General features: G+C 48.7%; 1 protein-coding gene across 1 annotated transcript in view; it reads left to right on the plus strand.

The window, feature by feature from the left end:
* Positions 1-2,060: 2,060 nt before the first annotated feature.
* The window catches only part of INO80B (INO80 complex subunit B), a 29,647-nt gene continuing 6,407 nt past the window's right edge, over positions 2,061-25,300 (plus strand). The window contains exons 1-3 of the mRNA XM_083177014.1: positions 2,061-2,279; positions 4,527-4,731; positions 17,445-17,557. Of these exons, the coding sequence (XP_083033140.1) occupies positions 2,267-2,279; positions 4,527-4,731; positions 17,445-17,557 (331 nt within the window). The 5' untranslated portion in view covers positions 2,061-2,266. The remainder of the gene's footprint in view (positions 2,280-4,526; positions 4,732-17,444; positions 17,558-25,300) is intronic.

The following is a 25,300-nucleotide window of genomic DNA, read 5'->3' on the forward strand; positions in this document are numbered from 1 at the left end:
TGATATTCGTATGGGTGGAAGGAATGCTCCGCAGTTAGGGTATGATGTTAGTATGGGTGGAAGAAATGCTCTGCAGCTAGGGCATGATGTTAGTATGGTTGGAAGGAATGCTCCACAGCTAGGATATGAGCTTAGTATGGGTGGAAGGAATGCGCTGCAGCTAGGGTATGATGTTTATTATGGGTGGGAGGAATGCACTGCAGCTAGGATATGATGTTAGTATGGTTGGAAGGAATGCTCTGCAGCTAGGGTATGATGTTAGTATGGGTGGAAGTAATGCTCTGCAGCTAGGGTATGATGTTAGTATGGGTGGAAGGAATGCTCTGCACTGCAGCTAGGGTATGATGTTAGTATGGTTGGAAGGAATGCTCTGCAGCCAGGGTATGATGTTAGTTGGGGTGGAACTGGAAGGAATGCTCTGCAGCTAGGGTATTATGTTAGTATGGGTGGAAGGAATGCGCTGCAACTAGGGTATAATGTTAGTATGGATAGAAGGAATGATCTGCAGCTAGAGTATGATGTTAGTATGGGTGGAAGGAATGCTCTGCAGCTAGGGTATGATGTTAGTATGGTTGGAAGGAATGATCTGCAGCTAGGGTATGATGTTAGTATGGGTGGAAGGAATGCTCTGCACTGCAACTAGGGTATAATGTTAGTATGGTTAGAAGGAATGATCTGCAGCTAGGGTATAATGTTAGTATGGGTGGAAGGAATGCTCTGCAGCTAGAGTATGATGTTAGTAATCGGTGGAAGGAATGCTCTGCAGCTAGGATATGATGTTAGTAATCGGTGGAAGGAATGCTCTGCAGTAGGGATGGGTAATCATATGATGTTTCATCGGTAACATCGGATTTATGGTTCCAATGTTCGATGTCTAACCCTGCAATGTTGAGGATCCAATGTTTCATCTACATCGCTAGATTTCTCCCCCGATGTTTTTCTCAATCTTCCAATGTTTTTTCTTTTGTGTGTCAATGTGTGCTGCTTTCAATGCTTTGCAGCCAGCTCACTCTCTCCTTGATTTATATTCATTAAAAACTTAAGAGACTGATAAAAAAAAAACATGAACAAACATGACAGTATCACTGCTGACTGGGCCTTCATATGTGTGTGTGGCTGTGTGCTGCTGCTGTGGGTGGTAGCTGACAGTGAAAGACAGTCTGGCCAGCCATTCAGCAGCAGCACACAGGACAGCCCCACCCCTGCCTCACTGCAACTGGTGCTGTTAGTGAGTCACTGGTTGCTATGATGGCTGGCCCTGCAGCTATTGGGAAAATTTGGGGGCCAGTTTGAAAGTATGCTGGACTGGAGTCTCCCCTTCCCCAATTTCTGTTATTCTCCTCCCAGTTTTTATTTTGTTTTATCCACCTGTATTGTGAGGCCCATAATTGATGTACCTCAATAGTAGATTCCTATTTTGCTACAAAGAGTTTTTTTCAATGTACTATGTGATTGTTCTATGTAGTATGTTCTATGTTGCACTGTGTGTACAGTTTGTTTGTTATTTTCTATGATCAACATAAGTTATTAGCCTGTTGCTATAGTTAAAAATCTAGGTAAAAATAGCAGATTGTGAGTTGTTGCAATAAAGGTTTGATAGTTAACGCTTCATGTTTTTTTCCTTCAGTAACAAATTTGATTTACCCCAAAACATGAACCATATATCCATTGTGTGTGTATAAACTGTAACCCTCCAACAAGATAAACTTAATAGAGGGATTATTTATCATTTCAGAAGCTTATTAGTGTATTATATGCTTTGGTAACCAGTTTATTTAAAAAATATCGAAACATCGGTTAACATCGGGTTCACAGTACCAATGTTTAGGTCTAAATGATGTTTTGCAATCAATGTTGAAAAACATCATTTGACCGATGTTTTCTTTCGATGTCCCATCCCTACTCTGCAGTGCATGATATTACTGCTGTATCTGTATCCTGCAGGAGAGCCTCATGCTCCAGTAGTGTCATAGCAACAGATTCCTGGCAGCAGCAGGGGGCGGGGCTACATATTGGTCTAGACTAGACGGGGGCGGGGCTGCAGCATCTGTACCGCCCATGTTGGGGACGTCATGTCCATGCTTTCACCACCAATATGGCGGCCCACGGTTGTTTTGCGGTGTGCACGGGAAATGCTTCCCTGGGAAACGTGAGACGGGTGAGAGGTTCCAGGCACGGTTTCCGGTAGGTACTGGTCCGTGGTGGAGCGAAGCCCGGCGATCTAACTACTACGCTGCCGGACCGATAACAGTCTGATGTCCTGCTGATGGAGGGAACAGGTAAGTTACACAATGATTCTTCCCGCTCACCCCTGTGCTGAGCTCCACCACGTGTGTCTCCCTCATGGCAGGCTATGGCAATGGGATGGGGGTCACGTTCCCTGTTTGCTGGACCCAGGAGCTGCTGGAAGTATGTGCTGTACCTCATCTATGGGGGCTCTCTCCCGTGGTCCCAGCAGGTCAGGGGGCTCCGCTACAACGGTTGCACCTGCCAGCCATGGTGTCTGGGACCCGCCCCTTCTGTAGTTCAGGGGTTGCCTACCTGCCCCTCTCCTTCAGTTACACCATGCTCTGCTCCTGGGCTTCCCTGGTAATGTATGATTGCCAGCACCTGTGGTGACACCTTTCTTATCAGTTACCTAGCTCCCTACAGGTGCTGGCAATCCTACATTATCCATACCTCCCAGCATGCCCCTCTCCAGGAGGACACAATGCTCTGCTCCTGGACTTCCCTGGTAATGTATGATTGCCAGCACCTGTGGTGACACCTTTCTTATCAGTTACCTAGCTCCCCACAGGTGCTGGCAATCCTACATTATCCATACCTCCCAGCATCCCCCTCTCCAGGAGGACACAATGCTCTGTTCCTGGGCTTCCCTGGTAATGTAGGATTGCCAGCACCTGTGTTGACACCTTTCTTATAAATTACCTAGCTCCCACAGGTGCTGGCAATCATACATTATCCATACCTCCCAGCATGCCCCTCTCCAGGAGGACACAATGCTCTGTTCCTAGCTTCCCTGGTAATGTATGATTGCCAGCACCTGTGGTGACACCTTTCTTATCAGTTACCTAGCTCCCCACAGGTGCTGGCTATCCTACATTACCCATACCTCCCAACATGCCCCTCTCCAGGAGGACACAATGCTCTGTTCCTGGGCTTCCCTGGTAATGTATGATTGCCAACACCTGTGGTGACACCTTTCTTATCAGTTACCTAGCTCCCCACAGGTGCTGGCAATCCTACATTATCCATACCTCCCAGCATGCCCCTCTCCAGGAGGACACAATACTCTGCTCCTGGGCTTCCCTGGTAATGTAGGATTGCCAGCACCTGTGGTGACACCTTTCTTATCAGTTACCTAGCTCCCCACAGGTGCTGGCAATCCTACATTATCCATACCTCCCAGCATGCCCCTCTCCAGGAGGACACAATGCTCTGTTCCTGGGCTTCCCTGGTAATGTATGATTGCCAGCACCTGTGGTGACACCTTTCTTATCAGTTACCTAGCTCCCCACAGGTGCTGGCAATCCTACATTATCCATACCTCCCAGCATGCCCCTCTCCAGGAGGACACAATGCTCTGTTCCTGGGCTTCCCTGGTAATGTAGGATTGCCAGCACCTATGGTGACACCTTTCTTATAAATTACCTAGCTCCCACAGGTGCTGGCAATCATACATTATCCATACCTCCCAGCATGCCCCTTTCCAGGAGGACACAATGCTCTGTTCCTAGCTTCCCTGGTAATGTATGATTGCCAGCACCTGTGGTGACACCTTTCTTATCAGTTACCTAGCTCCCCACAGGTGCTGGCAATCCTACATTATCCATACCTCCCAGCATGCCCCTCTCCAGGAGGACACAATGCTCTGCTTCGGGGCTTCCCTGGTAATGTAGGATTGCCATCACCTGTGGTGACATCTTTCTTATCAGTTACCTAGCTCCCCACAGGTGATGGTAATCATACATTATCCATACCTCCCAGCATGCCCCTCTCCAGGAGGACACAATACTCTGCTCCTGGGCTTCCCTGGTAATGTAGGATTGCCAGCACCTGCGGGGACACCTTTCTTATCAGTTACCTAGCTCCCCACAGGTGCTGGCAATCCTACATTATCCATACCTCCCAGCATGCCCTTCTCCAGGAGGACACAATGCTCTGTTCCTGGACTTCCCTGGTAATGTATGATTGTCATCCCCCTTATCAGTCTCTGTGTGACGGCACTCCCACCCCCCCCCCCACCCCCTTATCAGTCTGTGTGTGACGGCACTCCCATTCCCCCCCCCCTTATCAGTCTCTGTGTGACGGCACTCCCATCCCCCCCCCCTTATCAGTCTCTGTGTGACGGCGTGCCACCACCTACTTATCAGTGTCTTTGTGACGGCGCTCATCCCTGTGACTGCAGTCACTAGCACAGGCTGGGAGGTCACTGCAACACCGGGCAGTTCTGTCTCCGTTCAGCCCTGTCATTCCCAGATTTCAGGGTACTACGAGTGTATGATATGACTTTCATTGTGCTGCAGGTGATGAAGATGATGTCAGCTCACATGGGATCCACAAGAAGAAGCACAAGAAACACAAGAAGCATAAGAAAAAGCACCACCAGGATGGTGGGGCCCCCGCGGGGTACTCTCAGCACAGACACCCCGATGCCGCAGAGAAATCTCCGCACAAGCCGCAGCTCAAGCTGAAGATCAAGCTGGGGGGGCAGGTTCTGGGCACAAAGAGGTAAGTGATCGTCTATGATCGTCCTGCTTCCTCCACCTTTTCATACCCCCACTATCCACGTCGGCGTGGAGTTGATTTTATAAAGTGTGGCGAGTCACCGAGTTCGAAGTGCGGTGAGCGCAGCGAGCCCCGCGAAGGGACGCGCATACCTGTGAAGTTATGCGCGGCGCTCGCCACACTTCGGGCACGCTGCCCTGCACGTGAGAGCCTACATTCTGCAGGGACGGGGCAGACAGACAGGGGTGACACAGAAGAGGTAGACTGTGAGCTGGGGTACAGAGAGTGAATCTGGCTATACACTAGACTAGTGCGATTTGGCCACTTACCTGATTCTGACAGATCCGTATGAAAAAGTGACATTTGCACTAGTGTTTTGTGTCTGATTCTGTTCTGATGTGTGGTCTCATGCAGATCAGTGCGGAGTTCGGACATGACAGCCTCCGGCAGCCTTGCGGACAGCCTCCGGCAGCAGTGAATGTGGTCGCATACAATTTAATGCATGCAATAGGACCGCAAGCGATCCTGCCCCCTGGGCAGCTCCCAGGGGGTAAAGGAGACATCCTTTTTTTTAATTTTTATTTATACTGTTTATTGAAGAGTTTCTTACAGTATTACATTAATAAAAGGACGTTCACATAAAATAATGTCCATCATGTCATTAAAGAAAGAAGTGAATAAGCATGTCTGGGGATACAGTCATGGGGGTCTGTGAGATGTAATGAAGCATATACAAAAAGAATGCATCCTAATACATGAATAGACAATATCCTGAGTGCATACGTTTTATATATACGTAAACAGTAATGCATATATAGGGGGGTACAGACGAAACACTCTACACTGTCACGTTGGGAAGAACAAGAGGGATAAAGAATCATGGAAGTACATAGTAGCTAGTAATAATCATATGTGACCACATAGTTATATTACAGAAGGGTTAAGATTAAACCTTTTTCTATTGTTGAATAGGAAATCAATGTCACCTAGGCTCCAAGGCTCCCGTCTCAGGAGGGACCAGGATGTGTTTTCAAATAATGTATAAATATGTTGGCGGTGGAGCTTCTTCCATTGGAATCTAAATATATTCCCCATTTGTTATGAAATTGATGACCCCCTGTTCTTTAGTGGGCGGTTGCTTGTCTATCGTAGTATATTATGCGAAGGAGCACATTTCTAACTTCCGACACCAATGGGGCTGGCTTTTTTTTTTATCCAATTAAGTAAAATGCATTTTTGTGCGACCACAAGAATTAAGGTCCATACACACTGGGCGACTATGCCCAGCGTGTATGGACAGCGATGATGCCAATCATTACTGCGGGGACAGCCGCTCAGTGCATACACACTGAGCGGCTGTCCCCCTGCCCGGCGCCGACGGAGGGGGGGAGGACAGCGCTGCATAGCACAGAGCTATGCAAAGCCGTCCTGAAAGCCGCTCATCTGCTGGTATAACCAGCAGATTAACGGCTCTCCCGGCGATGATGCGGGAGCGCACAGCAGCACTCACTGCTCATCGCTGGGGTATACACACTGAGCGGCTTTCCCCCTGCGGGCACGGAGGGAGGGAGGATAGCATTGCATAGCGCAGAGCTATGCAAAGCCGTCCTGTAAGCCGCTCATCTGCTGGTATAACCAGCAGATTAACGGCTTTTCCGGCGATGATGCGGGAGCGCGCAGCAGCACTCACCGCTCATCGCCGGGGTATACACACGGCGGCTTTGACCTGAAAGTCGCTCAAAACACCCAGTTTGAGCGGCTTTCAGCTCAAAGTCGTCCAGTGTGTATGAGCCTTTACTGGTAATACGGGTATTATTTCTGTTTTCCTAGGGCCCAGATCCCATATTTTGAAATTTACTAATAAACAAGCCAAATGGTGTTTTTGAAGCGACAAGTGGAAAGTCTTATTGATATAATTTATAACTTTATTCCAAAAAGTCGCAATCTTTCCACATTGCCATAAGTTATGGAAGTAATGTTCCCTTTGAGCTGAGCATTTTGGGCAGCATCCCGTTTCCTCCTGAACCATATGAGCCCTGTAGGTCTCTTGTAGTGATGCTGAGTGTACGTATTTCAATACCCTTTGGTTATATTTAAGCATGTCATCTAACTCAAATGGACAAGTTCGCGAAATTGTGAGTAAAGATTCAATAGGGTCAGGTGTCCCTTCTGAGACCATAGCCCCAGGTAGGGATTTAACAAAATGGGTAATCTGCAAAAACATAAAGAGCTGATTATTTGGAATTTTTTAAGTTTCCTGTAAAGCCAAATATGAGGTTAGGCTGCCCCCTGGATCGGACATCCAATAGCACTAATTCCTGCTTCTCTCCAAAGGCAAAAAACTGGAATCTTGTAAGCCTGGGATAAATAAGGGGTTACCCCAAAAGGTGGTATGTCTTGAGGACGAGGGATTTCGTCCGATGGTTTTGTTAGTACTCAACCATGCGGCATACGTATCTTTAAATAAAATATTTTGGAGGATATAGGAAGGGATCTTCTTTTTTGGGGCATGAAGAAGGGCACTGGGTGACTAAGGGAAAAACATTTACATTTCTAGGTTGTAATTAACAAAAATGGAGCGTTGCCACATCCAGTCCGTTATATATCTAAAGTGAGTGACTCTGCGGAAACTTACAGGGTCCGGCACAGCCAAGCCACCCTCCAAAAGAGACATCTTAAGTGACTTCTCCCTCTGACATGTCACATAAGTGTATGGCCAGCTTTAGGATGAGATACAGATGGGTTTGGTGAAGAAGTGCGAGTCTTGAAAGCCTGTTTGATGTTTTATGGAGAGGTGGAGAGTTCCGGAGGTAAGGAGCAGCACGTGAGAAGACTTGGAGGAAGTAGCCAGTTGGCAGGGGAGGCATTAGTAGAGTACAGCGGAAGCGTAGGAGTGTAAAGGTAGATAAGGTCAGAGATGTAGGTGGGAGAGGGGTGGGTAAGGGCTGTGTGAGGAGATGGATATGTGGTGTGACGGCGGGACTGTGAGAGGAGATGGATGTGTGGTGTGACGGCGGGACTGTGAGAGGAGATGGATGTGTGGTGTGACAGCAGGAACGTGAGAGGAGATGGATGTGTGGTGTGACGGCAGGACTGTGAGAGGAGATGGATGTGTGGTGTGACGGCAGGACTGTGAGAAAATATGGCTATGTAGTGTGACGGCAAGGGACTGTGAGAGATGATGGCTGTGTGGTGTGACGGAGAGGGACTGTGTGAGGAGATGGATGTGTGGTGTGATGGCGAGGGACTGTGAGAGGAGATGGATGTGTGGTGTGACGGCAGGACTGTGAGGAGATGGATGTGTGGTGTGATGGCAGGACTGTGAGAGATGATGGCTGTGTAGTGTGACGGCAAGGGACTGTGAGAGATGATGGATGTGTGGTGTGACGGCAGGACTGTGTGAGGAGATGGATGTGTGGTGTGACGGCAGGACTGTGTGAGGAGATGGATGTGTGGTGTGACAGCAGGACTGTGAGAGGAGATGGATGTGTGGTGTGACAGCAGGACTGTGAGAGGAGTTGGATGTGTGGTGTGACGGCAGGACTGTGAGAGGAGATAAATGTGTGGTGTGACGGCAGGACTGTGAGAGGAGATGGATGTGTGGTGTGACAGCAGGACTGTGAGAGGAGATGGATGTGTGGTGTGACGGCGGGACTGTGAGAGGAGATGGATGTGTGGTGTGACGGCGGGACTGTGAGAGGAGATGGATGTGTGGTGTGACGGCGGGACTGTGAGAGGAGATGGATGTGTGGTGTGACGGCGGGACTGTGAGAGGAGATGGATGTGTGGTGTGACGGCGGGACTGTGAGAGGAGATGGATGTGTGGTGTGACGGCAGGACTGTGAGGAGATGGATGTGTCAGGGACGTGCAGTCAGGGGAGGCAGATGATATTTATATCACAATAACACATATGTTGTTATAAATATCTTATTTGATTTTTTTCTTTAATTAGCTATAAGGTGGGACACTGTGGGGAGGCTGGACGGCAGCGGGAGCTGTGCCTCCTGCTGACAATAGAAAACTGTCAGGCAGCTGGGGGCGGGGATAACCCGCAGGGAGAAAAGAGGCTGAGAAGCCCACTGAAATTGAATGGGGAAGCGGCATCTACTCCTCTGCCTCAATGACAGGGACGGATGCCCCTGTCACTGAGACAGATGTGATAGGACAGCGGAGCAGACTGTCACTCACTGATAGCCTGTATCCGCTGTCCATGAGCTGCACAGTGTCAGTGTCTGCAGGCAGGGGCAGCATCAGCATGTAAGTGTTTAGTTAACACTACACTTACACAGACACTATTATATTAAAAAAAAAATGCATTCTGTCCCCCCCCACACACACACACACACACACACACACACACACACAGTGATTTTTTATTTATTTTGTCACAACACAAAACCAAGTACCAGGCTTCTGCCCTGGCGGGAGTAGGGGCATCTGTGCGCTCCACTGTAGCAACTGCCGCCGATCGATGGCTACGGGTGGCTGCGGTAGCGGGCATCGGCGACAGCGGGGGTGGTAGCGGTGGGTATATTTAATCTGCGCCCCAGGCTGCTACTGCCCCCGCTCTCCCCCCCCCCCCCCCCAGCAGCCCGGTGCCAAGCTCCAGGCCCACTACCAAGCTCCCCCCGCCTGCTGCCTATGGACCCTGTCGGCTCAGTTGCAGGGGGAGCTGTCAGTTCTCTTCCCCAGGATGCGGTAAAGAGCAGAAGAGGAGGCATAGAGATATTGCTGGCTGGGCAATATTTGTGGTAGCTGCAGGTATCTCATCTGCGCCCCAGGCTACTGCTGATACCCCCCCCGCAGTGTGGCGCCGAACGCCCGCTATAGCCGCTACCTAGCTCCCAGCGCCTGCTGCCCGAGGTCCCTGTCGGCTCAGGTGCAGGGAGAGCTGTCAGTTCTCTTCCCCGTATCACATGCAGGGAAGAGAACTGACAGCTCTCCCTGCACTTGAGCCGACAGGGACCTCTGGCAGCAGGTGCTGGGAGCTAGGTAGCGGCTATAGCGGGCGTTCGGTGCCGCATTCCGGGGGGGGGGGGGGCAGCAGTAGCCTGGGGCGCAGATACCCGCCGCTACCACTGACAGCTCTCCCTGCACCTGAGCCGACAGGGACCTCTGGCAGCAGGCGCTGGGAGCTAGGTAGCGGCTATAGCGGGTGTTCGGTGCCGCATTCCGGGGGGGGGGGGGGCAGCAGTAGCCTGGGGCGCAGATACCCGCCGCTAACACTGACAGGCAGCTCTCCCTGCACCTGAGCCGACAGGGACCTCGGGCAGCAGGCGCTGGGAGCTAGTTAGCGGCTATAGCGGGCGTTCGGCACCACACTGCAGGGGGGCAACAGTAGCCTGGGGCGCAGATACCCGCCGCTACCACCCCACGAAATATTGCCCAGCCAGCAATATCTCTCTGCCTCCTCTTCTGCTCTTCCCCGCATCCCGGGGAAGAGAACTGACAGCTCCCCCTGCACCTGAGCTGAGCCGACAGGGTCCACGGGCAGCAGGTGGGGGGAGCTTGGTAGTGGGACTGGAGCTTGACACGGGCTGCTGGGGGGGAGGGGGGGAGAGCGGGAGCAGCAGCCTGGGGCGCAGATTAAATATACCCGCCCCTATCACCCCCGCTGTCGCTGATGGGCAATATACACAGTAACAGTTATCCTTGCACTACAAGTCCCAGCATGATTAGTTAGTTGCTGGGACTTGTAGTGCAAGGGTACCGCTAATTACCATTTATATATTAGCTGCATTTGGGTCATAGAAGCAGAGGCGCTGGACTACACAGCATTTGAAATCTAAAGATGGCCGCCCGGAGCCAATCAGAGTGCGGCATGTCTGGCTCCGCCCCCTCATATAGTTTTAAGAGCCAGCGTGAGCCAGCAGCAGGCAGTCTGCCAGCAGGAATGGAGCATAGAAGAGCTCCCGAAGAAAGAAGACTTAGGAAGTCTAGTGGGTGGTGGCCTTGCAAAGCAGCTCAAAATAGGCTGTTGCCCACTAGATGAAGATGCTGGAAGCCCTGGCACGGTGGCAGCCACGCAAAAGAGCTTATTGGCTGCCGCCTGCCAGGTGAAGACGCCGGAAGCCCTGGCACGGTGGCGGCCGCACAAAAGAGCTTATTGGCTGCCGCCTGCCAGGTGAAGACGTCGGAAGCCCTGGCACGGCGGCGGCCATGCAAAAGAGCTTATTGGCTGCCGCCTGCCAGGTGAGGACGCCGGAAGCCCTGGCACGGCGGCAGCTGCGCAAAAGAGCTTATTGGCTGCCGCCTGCCAGGTGAAGACGCCGGAAGCCCTGGCCTGGCGGCGGCCACGCAAAAGAGCTTATTGGCTGCCGCCCGCCAGGTAAAGACTGCTGTGTTAATAAAATTTTACATGGTGTGGGTGTTTTTATTGGTGTATTGGTTCTGCTGTGGGACTACAAGTCCTAGCGGGCCCATTAATGCCCTATATGCTGGGACTTGTGGTTCCCCAAGTCCCTGCATACAGGGGAAGGTTTGCTGTGATTTGTTGTTCCGCAGCAGAACCCAATACTTTTACACTTATTTTATCAGCCCGGTGTCCACCGCCCTGGGACATCGGGGACAGCCCCGGGCTTCAGCCCGGGACGGGTGAAGCCTGGGGGTGGGGGACCCCTTTATTGGGGGGGGGGGGTCCTCACTCCCCCAGGTACCCCATCCAGGGCTGACCAGCCAGGGTGATCATGCTATGGCTGGGTGGACCTTGCATAAAAAGTGTACCCCAGCTGTGGCATGACACTGCTGGCTGTTGGAGCCCGGTGTTGGTTCCAAAATGCGGGGGACCCCCAGTTTATTTGTCCCCCGTATTTTTTGGAACCAGGACTGGTCTAAGAGCCTGGTGCTGGTTTCTTAAATATAGGGGAACCCCACAATTTTTCCCTCCCCATATTTGGGGAACCAGGACTGGCTCAACGAGCCCGGGGCTGGTTATGCTTGGGAGGGGGGACCCTATGTATTTTTTTTTTTTAACTCGTGCACACTTTTCTAGACAGAACCATGCACTGAACTGGCTGGACCTGGTCTATTTTGTGTGCAATATTGTTTACCATGCGATTTTCATGTTTGCTATGAGATAACATCTGGACGCGATTTGTAATTTGCGATTTTTTTTTTTGTCATAGCAAAATGTGTGATTTTGATTGAATCAACAATTCACATCTAAAGTCAACAAAACAAATACAAGGTTTCAAAACATGAAACAAAGTTTGTGTGCAATTTCAGGCACTGAATTTAAATGACAAGCAATTATTTTCTTGCACATATTTAGTGCCAGTTACATATCATGTTCTCAGTAGTGGCAGTCACAGATCATATTCCCAGTAGTGCCAGTTACATATAATGTCCTCAGTAGTGCTGTTACAGATGTCCCCTGTAGTGCCAGTTACATATCATGTCCTCAGTAGTGGCAGTCACAGATCATATTCCCAGTAGTGCCAGTTACATATCATGTCCTCAGTAGTGCTGTTACAGATGTCCCCTGTAGTGCCAGTTACATATCATGTCCTCAGTAGTGCTGTTACAGATGTCCCCAGTAGTGTCAGTTACAGTGGCGTAAGTTCCTCCCAGTTGCCCTGAGGCAAGATAAATATTGGTGCTCTCCCCCCCCCCCCCCCCCCCTCCCACACACACACACATACACCACCTTAAATAAATACATGTTATGTATATTATGTTTAAAATTAAGAGTGTGACTGCTAGGAGGGGGGAGTCAGCCACTTAACCGTTATCCACGACTTTCAATTAACTGATTCAAATGTGCAGGGGAAGAGAGGTGCCCCCTTGGGAGCAGGAGCCCGGCGGCAGGTGACTCCATTGCCTCCCAGAGTTCTGCCTCTGGCCAGTTACATATCATGTCCCCAGTAGTGCCAATTACATATCATGTCCTCAGTAGTGCTGTTACAGATGTCCCCTGTAGTGCCAGTTACATATCATGTCCTCAGTAGTGCTGTTACAGATGTCCCCAGTAGTGCCAGTTACATATCATGTCCTCAGTAGTGCCAGTTACATATCATGTCCTCAGTAGTGCTGTTACAGATGTCCCCAGTAGTGCCAGTTACATATCATGTCCTCAGTAGTGCTGTTACAGATGTCCCCAGTAGTGCCAGTTACATATCATGTCCCCAGTAGTGGCAGTTACAGATGTCCCCAGTAGTGCCAGTTACATATCATGTCCTCAGTAGTGCTGTTACAGATGTCCCCAGTGTGCTTTTAGCAAGATTTTTTTTCTTATACTCAACCCTCCCTATACCACCAGGGTGTGTGGCTCTCACCACTGACAACATGTTGTTAGTACTTCTTTGCTGTAAATCCTGTGGAGATGCAGGGAAATGTACGTTATTGTTTAATTAAATGGTAAACCTATTCGGTCTATACTGTATGTGTGTACGTGTGTAACTCTGGCTCTGAAACTAGCCTGTGCCTCACCAGTCACTAACCTCACCGCACGTCACTGGGATGTGTGGTGTGACGGCGGGACTGTGTGAGGAGATGGATGTGTGGTGTGATGGCAGGACTATGAGAGGAGATGGATGTGTGGTGTGACGGCAGGACTGTGTGAGAAGATGGATGTGTGGTGTGATGGCAGGACTGTGAGAGGAGATGGATGTGTGGTGTGACGGCGGGACTGTGTGAGGAGATGGATGTGTGGTGTGACGAGAGGGACTGTGAAAGGAGATGGATGTGTGGTGTGACGAGAGGGACTGTGAGAGGAGATGGATGTGTGGTGTGACGGCGGGACTGTGAGAGGAGATGGATGTGTGGTGTGACGGCGGGACTGTGAGAGGAGATGGATGTGTGGTGTGACGGCGGGACTGTGAGGATATGGATGTGTGGTGTGACGGCGGGACTGTGTGAGGAGATGGATGTGTGGTGTGACGGCGGGACTGTGTGAGGAGATGGATGTGTGGTGTGACGAGAGGGACTGTGAGAGGAGATGGATGTGGGGTGTGACGGCGGGACTGTGAGAGGAGATGGATGTGTGGTGTGACGGCGGGACTGTGAGAGGAGATGGATGTGTGGTGTGACGGCGGGACTGTGAGAGGAGATGGATGTGTGGTGTGACGGCGGGACTGTGAGGAGATGGATGTGTGGTGTGACGAGAGGGACTGTGAGAGGAGATGGATGTGTGGTGTGACGGCGGGACTGAGAGGAGATGGATGTGTGGTGTGACGGCGGGACTGTGAGAGGAGATGGATGTGTGGTGTGACGGCGGGACTGTGAGAGGAGATGGATGTGTGGTGTGACGGCGGGACTGTGAGAGGAGATGGATGTGTGGTGTGACGGCGGGACTGTGTGAGGAGATGGATGTGTGGTGTGACGGCGGGATTGTGTGAGGAGATGGATGTGTGGTGTGACGGCGGGACTGTGTGAGGAGATGGATGTGTGGTGTGACGGCAGGACTATGAGAGGAGATGGATGTGTGGTGTGACGGCGGGACTGTGAGGATATGGATGTGTGGTGTGACGAGAGGGACTGTGTGAGGAGATGGATGTGTGGTGTGATGGCAGGACTATGAGAGGAGATGGATGTGTGGTGTGACGAGAGGGACTGTGTGAGGAGATGGATGTGTGGTGTGACGGCGGGACTGTGAGGAGATGGATGTGTGGTGTGACGGCAGGACTGTGAGGAGATGGATGTGTGGTGTGACGGCAGGACTGTGAGGAGATGGATGTGTGGTGTGACGGCAGGACTGTGAGGAGATGGATGTGTGGTGACACGGAGAGGGACTGTGAGGAGATGGATGTGTGGTGTGATGGCAGGACTATGAGAGGAGATGGATGTGTGGTGTGACGGCGGGACTGTGTGAGGAGATGGATGTGTGGTGTGATGGCAGGACTATGAGAGGAGATGGATGTGTGGTGTGACGGCAGGACTGTGTGAGAAGATGGATGTGTGGTGTGATGGCAGGACTGTGAGAGGAGATGGATGTGTGGTGTGACGGCGGGACTGTGAGGAGATGGATGTGTGGTGTGACGGCAGGACTGTGTGAGGAGATGGATGTGTGGTGTGACGGCGGGACTGTGAGGAGATGGATGTGTGGTGTGACGGCGGGACTGTGAGGAGATGGATGTGTGGTGTGACGGCAGGACTGTGAGAGGAGATGGATGTGTGGTGTGACGGCAGGACTGTGAGAGGAGATGGATGTGTGGTGTGACGGCTGGACTGTGAGGAGATGGATGTGTGGTGTGACGGCAGGACTGTGAGAGGAGATGGATGTGTGGTGTGACGGCGGGACTGTGAGGAGATGGATGTGTGGTGTGACGGCAGGACTGTGAGAGGAGATGGATGTGTGGTGTGACGGCAGGACTGTGTGAGGAGATGGATGTGTGGTGTGACGGCGGGACTGTGAGGAGATGGATGTGTGGTGTGACGAGAGGGACTGTGTGAGGAGATGGATGTGTGGTGTGACGGCAGGACTGTGAGGAGATGGATGTGTGGTGTGACGGCAGGACTGTGTGAGGAGATGTATGTGTGGTGTGACGGCAGGACTGTGAGAGGAGATGGATGTGTGGTGTGACGGCAGGACTGTGAGAGGAGATGGATGTGTGGTGTGACGGCAGGACTGTGAGAGGAGATGGATGTGTGGTGTGACGGCTGGACTGTGAGGAGATGGATGTGTGGTGTGACGGAGAGGGACTGTGAGGAGATGGATGTGTGGTGTGACGGAGAGGGACTGTGTGAGGAGATGGATGTGTGGTGTGACGGCAGGACTGTGAGGAGATGGATGTGTGGTGTGACGGCAGGACTGTGAGGAGATGGATGTGTGGTGGGACGGCAGGACTGTGTGAGGAGATGGATGTGTGGTGTGACGGCAGGACTGTGAGGAGATGGATGTGTGGTGACACGGAGAGGGACTGTGTGAGATGATGGATGTATGATGTGACTGCAGGACTGTGTGAGAAGATGGATGTGTGGTGTGACGGCAGGACTGTGAGAGGAGATATATGTGAGGTGTGACGAGAGGGACTGTGTGAGGTGAGAAAACCCGCTAGAAAGCCCTGCTGTATCTCCATTTCTTGTGCAGATGCGCACAGAATATAAAACGGCCGCATATCCTTTTAATCAGCAAAATCAGCTTGTGCGTCCTGTTTTCTGTGTTTTGCAAATGAGATGCTATTAAGGGAAAACTCTAGAAGAGAGGCCTGGTGCTACCACGGCATGGTACTACTAGAATGGCTGCGTAACCTTGAAACTCTGTAATACTCTTTAAATGATGGCATGGTGGTACAGTGGGTAGTATTTCATAGGCTGGTGGTACAGTGGGTAGTATTTCATAGGCTGGTGGTTAGTATTTCATAGGCTGGTGGTACAGTGGTTAGTATTTCATAGGCTGGTGGTACAGTGGGTAGTATTTCATAGGCTGGTGGTACAGTGGGTAGTATTTCATAGGCTGGTGGTACAGTGGTTAGTATTTCATAGGCTGGTGGTTAGTATTTCATAGGCTGGTGGTTAGTATTTCATAGGCTGGTGGTACAGTGGTTAGTATTTCATAGGCTGGTGGTTAGTATTTCATAGGCTGGTGGTACAGTGGGTAGTATTTCATAGGCTGGTGGTACAGTGGGTAGTATTTCATAGGCTGGTGGTTAGTATTTCATAGGCTGGTGGTTAGTATTTCATAGGCTGGTGGTTAGTATTTCATAGGCTGGTGGTACAGTGGGTAGTATTTCATAGGCTGGTGGTACAGTGGTTAGTATTTCATAGGCTGGTGGTACAGTGGTTAGTATTTCATAGGCTGGTGGTTAGTATTTCATAGGCTGGTGGTACAGTGGGTAGTATTTCATAGGCTGGTGGTACAGTGGGTAGTATTTCATAGGCTGGTGGTACAGTGGTTAGTATTTCATAGGCTGGTGGTTAGTATTTCATAGGCTGGTGGTTAGTATTTCATAGGCTGGTGGTACAGTGGTTAGTATTTCATAGGCTGGTGGTACAGTGGGTAGTATTTCATAGGCTGGTGGTACAGTGGTTAGTATTTCATAGGCTGGTGGTACAGTGGGTAGTATTTCATAGGCTGGTGGTACAGTGGTTAGTATTTCATAGGCTGGTGGTTAGTATTTCATAGGCTGGTGGTACAGTGGGTAGTATTTCATAGGCTGGTGGTTAGTATTTCATAGGCTGGTGGTACAGTGGGTAGTATTTCATAGGCTGGTGGTACAGTGGGTAGTATTTCATAGGCTGGTGGTACAGTGGTTAGTATTTCATAGGCTGGTGGTACAGTGGGTAGTATTTCATAGGCTGGTGGTTAGTATTTCATAGGCTGGTGGTTAGTATTTCATAGGCTGGTGGTTAGTATTTCATAGGCTGGTGGTACAGTGGTTAGTATTTCATAGGCTGGTGGTACAGTGGGTAGTATTTCATAGGCTGGTGGTTAGTATTTCATAGGCTGGTGGTACAGTGGGTAGTATTTCATAGGCTGGTGGTTAGTATTTCATAGGCTGGTGGTAAAGTGGTTAGTATTTCATAGGCTGTTTTCTTCCCCTTTGATCCAGTGACATAGCGGTCAATTCACTGGCTTATAAAATAGAGATATTTATTTGTAAGCTTCTTTGGAAAGGGGCAGATATCAATACATATTTAGCAACCTAATGTAATGACTGCTGTTCCTGCAGCCACCAGCAGGTGTCGCTGTCCAGGTGTGTACTCACCTGTGTGGCTGAGCTCAGCACTCTATCCTATCCATCTCTTACTCCCAGGTATCGGTCTTCTCTCTCCACAGTGTCCCCACATTTACTGTCATCCCAGAGCAGTCGCAGTCCCCGCTGATGGTTGTGGATGAGGATGAGGAGCCCCTGGAAGGTGTACCCATTGAGCAGTATCGTGCATGGCTGGGTGAGTGTATATATATATATTGGGGGAATGTTACTGTGCACAGGTGCTTTGGGAGGGGAACAGTGTTACTGTGCGCAGGTGCTGGGAGAGGGGGAGGAGCAGTGTTACTATGCGCTGGTGCTGGGAGAGGGTGAGGAGCAGTGTTACTGTGTGCTGGTGCTGGGAGAGGGGGAGGAGCAGTGTTACTGTGCGCAGGTGCTGGGAGAGGGGGAGGAGCAGTGTTACTGTGCGCAGGTGCTGGGAGAGGGGGAGGAGCAGTGTTACTGTGCGCTGGTGCTGGGAGAGGGGGAGGAGCAGTGTTACTGTGCGCTGGTTATGGGAGAGGGGGAGGAGCAGTGTTACTGTGTGCTGGGAGAGGGGGAGGAGCAGTGTTACTGTGCGCAGGTGCTGGGAGAGGGGGAGGAGCAGTGTTAGTGTGTCCTGGGAGAGGGGGAGGAGCAGTGTTACTGTGCGCAGGTGCTGGGAGAGGGGGAGGAGCAGTGTTACTGTGCGCTGGTTATGGGAGAGGGGGAGGAGCAGTGTTACTGTGAGCAGGTGCTGGGAGAGGGGGAGGAGCAGTGTTACTGTGCGCAGGTGCTGGGAGAGGGGGAGGAGCAGTGTTACTGTGCGCAGGTGCTGGGAGAGGGGGAGGAGCAGTGTTACTGTGCGCTGGTGCTGGGAGAGGGGGAGGAGCAGTGTTACTGTGCGCAGGTGCTGGGAGAGGGGGAGGAGCAGTGTTACTGTGCGCAGGTGCTGGGAGAGGGGGAGGTGCAGTGTTACTGTTCGCTGGTGCTGGGAGAGGGGGAGGAGCAGTGTTACTGTGCGCTGGTGCTGGGAGAGGGGGAGGAGCAGTGTTACTGTGCGCTGGTTATGGGAGAGGGGGAGGAGCAGTGTTACTGTGTGCTGGGAGAGGGGGAGGAGCAGTGTTACTGTGCGCAGGTGCTGGGAGAGGGGGAGGAGCAGTGTTAGTGTGTCCTGGGAGAGGGGGAGGAGCAGTGTTACTGTGCGCAGGTCCTGGGAGAGGGGGAGGAGCAGTGTTACTGTGCGCTGGTTATGGGAGAGGGGGAGGAGCAGTGTTACTGTGAGCAGGTGCTGGGAGAGGGGGAGGAGCAGTGTTACTGTGCGCAGGTGCTGGGAGAGGGGGAGGAGCAGTGTTACTGTGCGCAGGTGCTGGGAGAGGGGGAGGAGCAGTGTTACTGTGCGCTGGTGCTGGGAGAGGGGGAGGAGCAGTGTTACTGTGCGCAGGTGCTGGGAGAGGGGGAGGAGCAGTGTTACTGTGCGCAGGTGCTGGGAGAGGGGGAGGTGCAGTGTTACTGTTCGCTGGTGCTGGGAGAGGGGGAGGAGCAGTGTTACTGTGCGCAGGTGCTGGGAGAGGGGGAGGAGCAGTGTTACTGTGCTCTGGTTATGGGAGAGGGGGAGGAGCAGTGTTACTGTGAGCAGGTGCTGGGAGAGGGGGAGGAGCAGTGTTACTGTGCGCAGGTGCTGGGAGAGGGGGAGGAGCAGTGTTACTGTGCGCAGGTGCTGGGAGAGGGGGAGGAGCAGTGTTACTGTGCGCTGGTGCTGGGAGAGGGGGAGGAGCAGTGTTACTGTGCGCAGGTGCTGGGAGAGGGGGAGGAGCAGTGTTACTGTGCGCAGGTGCTGGGAGAGGGGGAGGTGCAGTGTTACTGTTCGCTGGTGCTGGGAGAGGGGGAGGAGCAGTGTTACTGTGCGCAGGTGCTGGGAGAGGGGGAGGAGCAGTGTTTTTTTTATTTTCCTTTTTTTATTTTTCCTCCACAAATACATATACATATATACAAACATAACACCTAAAAATAAATCATACATACATACAGATTAGAAATTATCTTATACGGGGTATATGGATTACACTTCTCCAATAACACTCCATCAGAACGCCTTCATGTTAAACTTTTGGAAATATCTTCTATTTTCTCTGGGGGGTATGGGGGTACTGTGTTATTAGTGTATATCGTGAACTGTGAAAATTTATTTATTTTATTTTTTTTTTCTTCTTCCCCTCTCCCTTCCCCTTTTTCTTTCCTTTCTCCTCTCCCTATTCCCTCCCCCCTTTCCCTCCCTTTTTCCCCCTTTCCCTTCTTCCCTTTCCCTTTGTGTTTATACTTAATAAGGGGCCTAGGTATGTGACTATTTAGATTTTTACAGTGTTGCCTAGTGATATATGTGTTACATTTATTGTGAATTCATCTTGTGAAAAAAAAAAAAAAAACATATATCGTGTGTTTCATAATGGGCCCTCCGTGAAAAATAAATAAATAAATTTATATCTGTATATATATACCCCTTCCCCCATCCCCCCCCCCCCCCCCCCCCTATTGTATTTCCTATTTTTCCTCAAATGCTAATTTTCGCTCTGTTCATATCTATCCCATCCCCCTCTTTTTCTGTTATTCTTTAACGGCCCGAAAAAAAAATAAAAAAAATAAAATAAAATAAAATAAGCCAGTATAGTGACATATGTAGGGCCCGAAAGAAAATAACCCCATCTGTACTGACACACAAGGGTAGGGTAGACTTTATACATAAAATAACCTTGCCAAACCTATACACCACCTCCTCTTACTTCACCCGCTAGTATCCTTTACTCTAAATTTAGTTTCGGGCCTTTTTCATCTCTTCCTTCAATTGACCACATTTTGCCTCCTTATTGACCATGTAGTATTGTATGTTTTCCCTAGTCTCCGTGGGCAATGATTCAATATACAGGCCCCATTTTTTATAGAACCTGATAATCCCTGTCTCAATGTCTGGGAGAGTAGCTCTCCTTTCCATATAGATAATTTTTAAAACCATAGTTTTCAATTCTATTATAGATGGAGCTGTCCGCTTGATCCAGTGATATAAAATAAGCTTATTCGCTACTCCCAATATCACTATTAATGCCGGCATTATCTTTCTGCTCCTAGGGCCCAATTCCCAGTCTTCAACATAAAACAGAATACATGTTTGTGGTTTCTTCACAAGTCTTAAGGAGAACACCCTATTTATATAATTTATCACCTTGTTCCAGAATACCGCTATTTTTCCACAGCCCCAGAAATTGTGAAAAAAGGAGGCTGAAACTTTACTTTTTTTTACACCGGTCGGATTCCCCCTGAATCATATGTGCTCTTCGTGCTGGTGAAATATATGCTCTCGATAATATTTTAAAAAATACCTCCTGCAGTAATACTGAATATAAACACTTATATGTGAAAATACAGTTTTTTAATACTAATTCCCAATTAGGCATTTCTGGTATATCTTCTTGCCACCTACTAATCACTCCCTTCCACTTTTCCTTAAATTTAGTATTTTGTAGTATATCATAATACATAAACAATCGGTATCTCACTGAACTTATTACAGTCATTAGTTTGTTTATGGGGTCCACCACCTCCTCATCTTCCATAACTGCTCTCTGCGTCTGTATATAGTGCCTCACCTGAAGGTACATAAAAAACTGTGTTTGTTCCAATCCATATTTCTTTTTTAACTCAACAAATGACATTATCTTTTCAGAGGGTCCTCCCGGATCAAAAACATCTTTAATTATACTAATACCCTTTTCTTTCCATCTCAGAAACCTACTATTTTCCATACCTCCCAACTGTCACGATTTTAGAGGGACAGTCCCGATTTTCGGGTCCTGTCCCTCTGTCCCACCCGCAGCAGGCATTGTCCCGCTGCGGGGGGTGGCAGTTGGGAGACCCCCCAATCTAGTAGAATAGACGCTGTGCGCATGCGCACAGCGTCTATTCTTGTATGAAAATGAGGTCGCGGCTAATTAGCATAAGCCGCGCCCTCATTTGCATACGCCCCACCCCCTTTTCGGGCGCTCGCGCGGCTTCGCCCCTATTTCTTAAAGCCAAAAGTTGGGAGGTATGATTTTCTACCCCTGGTTTGAATTGTGGGTTTCCCCATATTGTATTAAATTGTGACCTTGTAAAATTCCTTTTTATTTGTTTATTGGTGATTACCCAAGCTTTATAGGTTTCTTTAAATAAAATGGAAGTAAACAGCTCTGTGGGTATCAGATTTTTCGGAGAGTGAATCAGCGCTGTGGGGGAATATGGAAAAAAAAAACTTTCCTCTAGCTCAATATTAGTAAAAACTGATCTCCTTTGAAGCCAATCTGTGATGTATCTGAAACAGACTGCCCTACAGTAGGCCCCTATGTCCGGCATATTTAATCCGCCTTCCTTTCTAGGTAGCTGTAATTTCTTATAAGCCACTTTACTTTTACCCCCTGCCCACAGAAAAGAGGAGAACATGCGGTCCACTGCTTTCGTATCCGCTTTACTGAGTCCTAATGGAATCATCTGCAAGACATATGTCAATTTTGGGAAAGCCACACTCTTAATTACCTCTGCTCTCCCCATTAGTGATAATGGTAATGTTACCCAGTTCTTCAAAAGTTTTGATATGCTCATTATTACTGGTGTAATATTTTTTATATAAATATCTGCCATTTTCACGGGTATGCTTACACCTAGATATTTGAAGTGGCTGTTTACAATCGAGAACTGGTTTATTACAGGATTCCGCTTCATATCTGAGGCCTCCCCTGTCAGCACCATGAGTTCTGATTTACTGTAATTGACTTTATGTCCCGCAAATGAGCCAAAGGACTCTATTATTTCCACTATACATGGTATCGAGTCTGAGGGTCTAGAAACAAAAAGCAGCATGTCGTCTGCATACAATGCCAACTTTGCCTCCAGCCCTCCCACCTCGACCCCCCTGTATCTGACTGTTTTCCTCAGGGAAATTGCCAGAGGCTCCAATGCCATTGCAAATAGCAGGGGTGATAAAGGACACCCCTGCCTCGTGCCCCTCTCAATATTAAAGGCTGAGATACATATCCGTTAATGGAGACCTGGGTACCTGGCATAGTATACAATCTTGCCAACAATGACACAAAACCCTCTGGCATCCCAAACCTCCCGAGTGTATCTATTAGGTGTTCCCAGGTAACCATATCAAAAGCTTTCTCTGCATCCAGAGAAAGCACTGCTTTTACATCTGATCCCGGGTGTAATCTTACCCATTCCATTACCGTCATCAATTTTCTTATATTTACCACTGATTGGCGCCCCCATATAAATCCTGACTGATCCTGATGTATTATGGATGGTAAAATTGTCTTAAGTCTATCAGATATGATTTTTGTTAATATTTTGTAGTCTGTATTCAATAATGATATTGGCCTATATGAACTAGGTTGTTCTGGGTCTCTTCCCTGTTTAAGTAAGACTTTAATCGTAGCTGAATTAAAATATAGTGGAAGTGCTTTACCTGTTAATATTAAATTATACATTTTAGTCAATTTATTACTAATTTTAGGGGCCAGTATTTTATAAAATTCGTTGGACAGCCCATCTGGTCCTGGGGATTTGCCCAATTTTAACAGTCCTATGGTTCTCTGCACCTCCTGTTCTGAAATTGGTACCATTAGCGTTGCCGCTTGCGCTTCTGATACCTGAGGGACCCTTAGGCTATTCCAAAACTTATCTCTTGCTACGGTATTTATTTCCTGTTTAGAATATAACTGCAAATAATAATCTCTAAAGACTTGTACTATATCTATATTCTTTTTGATCAGGGCGTCATCTTTATTCTTGATGGCGGTAATGGAAGAACTCGTATATCTCCCCCTCAATAAATTTGACAACAATTTGCTTGCTTTATTCCCATATCTATGAATTGCACTCTCCCTCTGAAATGAGTACTTAGCTTCTAATGATTTCAGTATGTTGTCAAATATAGCTTTCCTATCTAGATAAGCTGTTCTATTATGTTTAGATGGGTTTCTTTTATATTCTTGGTAAGATTCAGTTAATGCCCCTTGCGCCTCTAAATATGTGTTCTCCATGGTCTTTTCCCTCGACCTACAGTATGATTGTAATTGGCCTCTAATTACTGATTTGGACGCCTGCCAGAATATCAATGGGTCCTTCTCCCCCATATCCATATTATTTTGTGCGTATTCCTCCCACATTGACTCTAACTCTTGCCGGAACTTAATTGAATTTGACAGGTAAGATGGAAAATACCATTGTCTGATTGGTCCTTTATCCGCTTTTTGAGCTATTTTTATCCAACATAACGCATGGTCTGATATCGAGATAGATTCTATATTTGTATCAATTACTCTAGAGAATAATTGTCTCGATATCAATAAATAGTCCAATCTGGACAATGTACCATGTGCTGCCGAGAGGCACGTATACTCCCGCTCCGTTGGATAGCATGCTCTCCATGTATCCACCATTTGCATTTTTTGGATTACCCATCCTATAATTCCTTTCCCCTCTTTGCTCGTTCTTTTCGATGGGAGGTTTCTATCCAATGTTGGGGAAGCTATTAGGTTATAATCCCCTCCCATTATTATCGAATCCATGGGGTATGAGTACAATTTATTCATTAATGGAACGAAAAATTCTCTTGCCTTTGAATTTGGCGCATATAAATTACATAGGGTATATCTTACACCTCCTATCGTGACATCTGCAATAATATATCTACCCTGAGGGTCGGCATCCACTGAATGTACTGTGGTATCTAAAGGTTGTCTTACCAGTATTACTGCTCCCCTCGATTTAGATGTATAGTATGTTGATGCTATGACTTTCCATTTCATTATATTTAATTTCAGTATCTCTGGGGGTAAGAGATGTGTCTCTTGTAAAAATACTACATCTAATCGTACTTTATTTAGATATATCAATATCTTTTTCCTCTTCGCAGGAGTGTTTATCCCTCCTACGTTTAAGGTTCCCAATTTTAGGCTAATTTTGATACTTCAGGTGATAAATTTCTCAGGTTTGGCCGTAAGTTCTACATATAACACTGGACACGACACACTACGGGAAAAAATTATCATACATTCACAAAGAAAACATAAAACCATATTTCCCAAATATGGATACAATAACATAAACATCATCAGGGGACCATAACTTCCCCTGTGAACCATTGTTGTTCCTTCTGGACCTCCTCTTATCTCACTTTCAGCCTTTCGACTGACTTAAATATTTTCACTCTCATTTTCTGGAATCGCCCCTAGCCTGCCCCAGCTCTTCTTCCCTCATATGTATCTATATATATATTTTTTTGAGTTACCCTGCCATTTTTAGCATCATATACCCTCCCCCCCACTAACTTCCTTCTTGTACATATAACCTCTCCTCTCTACATGTCTTTTGGGTCGCCTTCACAGTCCTAAGCCCATCCTCCCATAGCCCCCTTGTTTTTCTCATCCTAATGGCTCTGGGCTGTCAAGGCGGCCCCCCTAAATATTAGCATGCAGGACCCACCCTCCTCATGCAACACTTCTCCTATATTGACATGAGTATCCATCTTATATATACTTTTTTTTTTTTTTCCCTCCTCACTTGGAGGTGGGGGGGGGGGGGGTACCTCCCTTCTCCCTCCTCACCCGGTGACCTTATTTCTCTTATAATCTATTCGATTGAACATCCCCCTTTTTTTTTTTTTTTTTTATATATATATATTTTTTTTTTTTATTTAATCTTATCCACAAACATCTGGGTTACTTCAAACAAACTTTATATTCCCTTTTTCAACTTCTTGCTTAGCCTGTTTCCTTCACAGGCCTTAAACTAAAAACATTCTCATTTGCGCATTTACACGGCGCTATTTCCAGGGTTGCCGGTCAAGTCCCCAAACGAGGCCACTTTTTCTCTCAAAAATCTCTCTGCCTCCCTCACATTAGTAAATTCCTTAGTGGTCTCATCCAGGAAC

Source organism: Crinia signifera, chromosome 1 (assembly GCF_055691185.1).
Source record: "Crinia signifera chromosome 1, ASM5569118v1, whole genome shotgun sequence".
Classification (NCBI taxonomy): domain Eukaryota; kingdom Metazoa; phylum Chordata; class Amphibia; order Anura; family Myobatrachidae; genus Crinia; species Crinia signifera.